The sequence below is a fragment of the Microtus ochrogaster genome, linkage group LG12 (assembly GCF_000317375.1).
Source record: "Microtus ochrogaster isolate Prairie Vole_2 linkage group LG12, MicOch1.0, whole genome shotgun sequence".
Classification (NCBI taxonomy): Eukaryota; Metazoa; Chordata; class Mammalia; order Rodentia; family Cricetidae; genus Microtus; species Microtus ochrogaster.
Genome location: NC_022036.1, coordinates 4,891,756 through 4,898,995, shown reverse-complemented (window position 1 = coordinate 4,898,995; position 7,240 = coordinate 4,891,756). Strand labels below are relative to the sequence as shown.

Here is a 7,240-nt window from a genome sequence, read left to right as displayed (position 1 = left end):
AAGGAGGGAGGAGGTGCCTAAAGAGGAACACACCACTACAGCTGATGGAGTGTTGCAGGCACCTAGCTTCCCTGGAGACCCATAAGGGAGTCTCTTCCCCTGGTTTTCCCCAGGAGAGACAATAACAGTCAGAGAGGTTGAGCTGTCAAAATAGAAAGGTAGGTTGGAGGGCATGTCCTAAAATCACAGAGCCCTGATTTTAAGATGCCTTTTAATGATGCTGAGACACTGGATAAAGTAGTTAATAGTCTCTTTGCCCTTACCTAAACAGAAGGAAAGGGTTTGTATCTTTAAAAAAAAAAAAAAATCACTGTAAGGGTTAAAAGTGATGCCAGGAAAATACTAGGTTGGAAAAATTAGAAACAGGTGAAAAACTGGTAGTATACTAACTACTCCAGAAGGCCTAATCTGCAGAGCATGGGCAAAGACAAAGGATTCTTAAAAGGATAGAGAATGAAGCCCATTGTGGAGTGGAAGAGGATTGAGCAGTGAATCCTGCTGCAAACAGGGTGCCTTGGAGAAACTGAGGTTGCTTTACTGGAATTACAGGAAGTAGCTGGATATGGGTTCCATACTGCCTGCATACACACAGGTAAAGATGGGTGAAAACATCCCTAAAGAGTGCTGGTTAGGGTGTGACTGCTTTGTGTCCCACCCTTCACCAGACCCTTTGTCTAATCTACACTTCAGCATGTTCCATTAGGCTGCAGTGAACTGCCTGCTTCACGCTTAGTCACAGTGTGGAGTGAGAGTATGGCTCAGTGATCCTTGACTAGCATGGCCTCACTTTATTCCCCAGCACTGCAAAGTTGCGCTTGTATTTATTGCCCTGTACACTGGGAAGAGGTTGGAGCTGGAAAACCAGTATAACCTGGAAAGAAAATCTGTTTGAAAATCTGGGGGTAGGGATGCTAAGAGACAGTTGTCGTACACAGCTACTTATATCCCCATCTTGTATATGGTTTTTATTCTTAGTATCATGGGCCATTGGAGATGGTTTAAAACTTTAGAAGAATACACATACATCCTTGCTCATGAATTTGTTTCCAGATTTAGAACCTTTGCAAGACTACCCCATAGCTCAACTTGGGGGCCCTCCAAATTGGAACCTAAGCACTGAGCCCAATAAGATTTCAGATATAAAGTGGTAGCTCATAGGATTAACTACTCTTCATTTTGAACACAAGCTATTTCACTCTTAAATTCTTTTTTTGGTTTTTCAAGACAGGGTTTCTCTGCGGCTTTGGAGCCTGTCCTGGAACTAGCTCTGTAGACCAGGCTGGTCTCGAACTCACAGAAATCCGCCTTAAATTCTTTTTTTTAATTATCTTTATTTCATGTACATTGGTGTTTCGCCTGAAAATTGGTCTATATAAGAGCGTCAGATCCTCTGGAGCTGGAGTTACAGACAGTTGTGAGCTGCCATGTGGGTGCTGGGAATTGAACCCGGGTCCTCTGGAAGAACAGTCAGTGCTCTTACCTACTGAGCCATCGCCCCAACCCCTCACTCTCAAATTCTTGCAGTCCAGGACTAGTAGCCTATATATTTGATGTTCCTGCTTTGAGAATTGGGGTCTTCTTATTGAAGTTGGTACTTTTCATGAGGACTAAGTGCCTCCCCACTCAGCTCGGCAGGGTGTGAGCGCCTTGCAGTCCCTGCTAGTCTCTGATTTCAGATCTCAGCCCTTGACCACAGTGCTCTGCTTTAAGGTACTACTGTGCTCAGGGATACTTTGGAAGCACTTGTTTCTGATCGTTTCCTCCAGAAAGTGGTCACCACGAATGGGAAGAGTGTCTCTGAAGCCTCCAAGAATACATAATCTCTGATCTTCATTAGGGATTCCTTGATCTTGGTTTTCTGTTGTCTTCATCTGACCTATTACTCCCTCTCCCATCCTCTGTAATCTTGGAGTGTGGATTGTATACCATGCAATCTCAGGGCTGATTTTAAAAAGGGTGTTGGTATTATTTTCAGCTTTACTAGTATGTAATTGACTATTAGAAATAGTATAGATAGTGAAGGTACGCAACCTGATATACTAGTATATATGCATGGTGAAATGATCCCCAGGATCCAGGTTTTTAACCATCACCTCTCATTACCTATATGTATATGTGTGGACACTTGAAATCAACCCTTAGCAGATTTCAGGTACAAAGGTATTGCTAACTGTAGCCACCACGTTTTTTGAGCTCTCTAAAACTCAGAGCTCAATAACTAAAGTGTACCCTTGGCCAATATCTTCCCACTCCATCTCAGCCAATAGCCTTTGGCTCCGTATGCATTGTGATTCTGCATATAAACAGCAGGCACAGTATTTGAATATGTCTGACATCTTTCTTAGCACTGTCTAAAAGAAAGTGTGTTTTGCCGCTGAGTCATATGTGTAGACTTCCTTTATGCCTTTAGCTGTTGACAGACATGGAGGTAGTTTTTTGTGTCTTGGCTGTTGTGAATGTGCCACAGTGAACAAAAGAACACAGATATCTGAGAGACGGTATTTTGTTTTCTTCTCTATATATAAACATAAGTAGGATTGCTGAGTCTACAGTAGCTCTATTTCTGGCTTACTGTTTGCCATGAGGACCATGACAGTTTCTCCCACTATTAGTACCAAGGGTTCCCTTTTCTCTGTGTTCCTACCAGTGTTTGCCACGCTTGTCTTTGGTGCCAGCCATTCTAACAGGTAATGTCTCACTGTGGTTTTCATGTATATCTCCCTTTGATAAATGATATTTAACACTAAGTCAGTATGATTAAGTCACCTGCAGCCTGATGACCTAAGTTCCAGCCTAGGAGTCGACATGGTGCAAGGAGAGAATCAATCCCCAAAGGTTGTCCTCTGACCGTCACACACACACACACACACACACACACTGATGTTTTTAGAGAGAGCAGAGGGATGGCTCAGTGGTTAGGAGGACTTAACAGCCCTCGTAGAAGATCCACTAGCATCCAGGTTTGGCCACTCACATTTGCTATACATCCAACTGCAGGGTGTCAGACAACTTTTGACCCCATGGGCACCTGTACTCATGTGTACATCCATACAGACATGTAATTAAAAACAATGACAGTAAAAATTAAATTTTTCTAATTGTGGAATACATGGTACTTTTAATGGTGTCTAGCTTCCCACTTTGAGCAATTCCATTTAGTTTAGGTCAGAATCATATTGCAGACCAGAGATTCGGTGTCCATACCATTCAGTCCCTCCTAAGAGAACCTCCTAAGAAATTCAGTTTGCCTTAGTTTCTTTTATAATGACTTCATAGGAAAAGAATGTTTTAGAAAAATTGATGGGAAAAACAGAATGCCCTATGCAGTACTTTGTCCTTCATCAAATTTAATTTATTGACTAGGTAAGAGAAGGTTACTTCTCCATCTTTTGTTTATTGGGTTCCCACTGTCACCTTCCCTATGTCTCTAGCTGACTTCCTCTTCTCACCTGTTATCTACCCTACCCTGCTAGCTGTCCTGGGCATCACGTTGGAGATGGAGGCTCCATCCCTCCCTATTAATCCGAGCTGCTGGTGGGGCTGACACATGTCTGGGAAATAAGTGACACTAAGGCTATTAGCCCTGCTTCCCACAGCATTCCACACCCAGTGGGTGATAAGGGTGGGATCAAGGGGAAGGCACTCCAGTGTTTTTAGCCGCCTCAGTCAGACTCAAGGGCAGAAAGCTGGAGGAGAAAGCTGGGAATGAGATGGATGTGAAGAGCTGGCCAGAGAGAAGTTCAGGGTCTGAACCCGTAAGAGATACTGAGCTGAAAAGAGCCTACCAGGGAGAGATGGCGGAGAGGCGTCAGCTACTCTCCCAGGTGAGTTGCCTGTCTAAAGTTACCAGAACTCTTAGTGCCTTCATTCAGCTTGCTCTCCCCTCACCTCCCATGAGGTAGGCAAGGAAGTTCTAGACTCAGTTCTACACCCAGCCTAAAAATTGCACTAGGAAATTTTTCATCCTAGTCCTGATGATATTTATAGAGGGACTAGTGACCTGGAGTTGTGAACCGCCTAGGGAAGGGACAATGCCGCTGGCTGGCAGAGGGAATTCCCTGTTGGACTGTCCCATAGGTTTTCATCCTAACCCCCACCCCCACACAGCACTCACACCTGCTTCGACCCCAGGAGGATCAGATGTGGCAGTAGGGGGGTGTCATGTGATGGAGAGACAACTATAAATAGCTGGAGGTGGGCATGGTGCCCCAGACGCCTTGGGGACAGGCAAAAGCAGAGGCTTAAGGAGCTACTGGGTGGAGAGTGGGAGCAAGCAGGCCAAGGCCTGGCTGGGGCTTGGGGGAGGACACATGGAGCGCTCCCAGTCCCAGCGGCATGGGGGCGAGCAGAGCTGGTGGGGCAGTGCCCCCCAGTACCAGTACATGCCCTTTGAACACTGTACCAGCTATGGACTGCCTTCAGAGAACGGGGGCCTTCAACACCGACCCCGAAAGGATGTGGGTCCCAGGCACAGTGCCCACCCAACACAGGTAAATTCTCTGGGCGGGAGGGAAGTGGCAGACAGGTGTCAGCGGGGCCAAGGATTGGTAAAAATTGGGAGTTAGGTGAGAAGGGGGAACGGTATTTATTTGGAAAATTAAATGACAAATTTGTTCAAAACATAAAAGCCTTTTAAAGAACTAAGTTTTTAAAATTGACTTAAGAATTGCATGCACTTCAAATAGCCTTTACTAAAGAATATTTGAACCATGTGGGACACCAGCAGAGCCACACTAACGTGAGGAGTGCATGCTTACATGCTTACGTAATCAGAGTGGTTCTCATAGGAGCTGTAAATGCTATGAGGATCTCCTCTGCCATCACCCACATGCAGACAGCATGGGGTTTCTCCACACAATGAGTGCCCTGTATGCACACACACACACACACACACACACACACACACACACACACACTTGCACAAAAGCCAGAAGAAAGGCACTGGAACAAGCAGGGAAACTGAATGATTTATCAATGATCAATGACCAGCATTAAAATCAACACAAAAATGGTGTCAAGTTTTCTGGTGGAGTATTTACCTAGCTTGTTTGATCCCTGGGGTCTTGTTTTTGGGGGTGTTGTTATAATTGTTAAAATGCCAGCAATATGTTTCAGTAAGTAAAGGTGCTTGCCCCTACACCTGAATTCAATTCCTGGGACCCACATGATGGAAAGAAAAACTTCCTCCACACAGGCGCGCACATACACATTAATTATAAAACAATTTAAGATTTCTGTGAAACAAAAGACACTTAGGAAAGTGCAGGGCTGTGTGCTTTATCCAGAGGCAGTTACCATCCAGGACTTGGGGATCAGTGGGAGATGGACAAGTAGGAGAAGAGAAATGGGGATAGGCAGGAAAGGAGAATTGTCTCGGGAAGTTTGCAGGTCACTATTAAGTAAGTGTGCCTTTTAACAACGAAGAATGCAGAATGGGACAGAATGGAAAGAATCTGGGGGGAAAGATCTGACTTCAGAAGGGTTTTGATGACAGAGCTTTGGTTCTTGAGTCAGGCTGGAAACCTGGAGGTGGCCTGAGTGAATGGTATCAGCGCAAGGGTCATGAGGATCCGTTCTCTGAGCAGTTGCTGGAGGTAGGTCTGTAGTGGGGAGGGAGGAGTGTTGAGGAGCAGGAACTAAATGTCAAATCCTACTAGTTCTCACCCAAGTGCCATGTATCTGGAGAAGGCAGGCACTTGAGCAAAGGGGCAGTTAGAACATTTTTTTTTTAAGATAGGGCTTCTTTGTGTATCTTGGTCTACACGAGACCAAGTGTAGACCAGATTGACCTCAAATTCACAGAGATTCGCCGGCTTCTGCCTCCCCAGTATTGGGTTTAAAGGTGTGTGCCAGCACCGCCTGGCTAGTTAGAGCACTTTCTGGTGACAGGACATTGACTATGGGAGCTGATGTTTCATGTAGAAAAGAATGGCAATTTAGTTTGGGAGCAGAGTTCATCTAGATTCCAACCCACCTGGAAAGCAAACAGGAATGTAATGTGTTCTTTGTCTAATGCTTGTGCGGGAAAATACCACACTTACATAAAACTCCGATGGTATAATGAGCTCCCAGGATGCAGCAGTCACCAGTATTTTGTCAAGAGGGTTCTGTCCCCCATCCCCCCTCAGCCCTGCATACACTAGAGGACTCTCTACACTTTGTAGACATTTCATCACTTGTACATTTGAGTTTTGATTTCTTACTCCCTCTAAACCTGCCATAGTGTGATGGTTACTGCTGGACCAGCAGAATACATCCGGCACTCAGAGTGTTTTCCCAGCCAGAGTGTTGGAAGAGAGCAGCACACTGTTTGTTTCCTCATTCCTTCCCGCCCACAACTTAGAGTGCTTAGGCAACCCCAATAGCTGATCTGCAATGGAAACATTTTCTGGTTTGTTGTGTTCATTTGTTTTTGAGACAGGATCTTACCATGTATCCCTGGTTAGCCTGGAACTATCTATGTAGGTCAGGTTGGCTTCAAACTCACAGTCTCTGCTTCCTGAGTGCTGGCATTGAAGGCGTGTGCCACCATGCCCAGCTGGTAATATTTTTTATTTCTGGGTGATGGGTAGAGTTTGAAGAGAAATTCTGCTTTTCTCAATCACTACCTTCATGAGCAGGATAATGTGTGTGTGCCTGCTCAGGACCGAAACACCAAACTGCTGCTCATATTGTGAAATAAGATCTCTACTACCCAGGCTCTCCCAGAATCAGTCCCATGGCCTGGCCTGACCCTGGCCCCAGAGGATGAGTTGAGGTTGGGTGTGTGGGACCAGCATGAAGTCATTAGCACTCTGAGATCCTTTATGACACAAATGCTAACACGGGGACAGGGCTGCACCCCTTGTCCAGTTCTTAGGACCCAGTTAGTTCATGTCGGGAGGTAGATTAATTTGCCTCTTTCAGCCTAATTCCTGTTTATGTCTACAAGCTCTGGGATGTGAGCTGGATGGGCTTTGTAGAACTTTAATAAGGAAGCAGAGTGTCTCAAGGCAGGCAAGCATATCAGTCACTGTCTGGCCCTGTAAAAGCATAAAATCCATTGCTAGCTAGATTAGTGTGGCCTCTCTTTGTCTAAATTGGGATCCTGAGGTGAGAAGTCAATGCAGGGGTGCCAGGGAAATATAGACATGCAGAACACAGGCGGATTATGATTTCTGCAGAGTTCTTCATACCTTCACGTCCAAGTAGAAGTTAGTTTCCTGGTAAGAGCTACCATGGACCAAGATGTTTCTGGTTT

General features: G+C 45.3%; 1 protein-coding gene across 1 annotated transcript in view; it reads left to right on the top strand.

Annotated features, from left to right (window-relative positions):
* Window positions 1-4,310: 4,310 nt before the first annotated feature.
* The window catches only part of Clcn1 (chloride voltage-gated channel 1), a 29,679-nt gene continuing 26,749 nt past the window's right edge, over window positions 4,311-7,240 (top strand). The window contains exon 1 of the mRNA XM_005363825.2: window positions 4,311-4,490. Coding sequence (XP_005363882.1) covers window positions 4,311-4,490 — 180 coding nt within the window. The remainder of the gene's footprint in view (window positions 4,491-7,240) is intronic.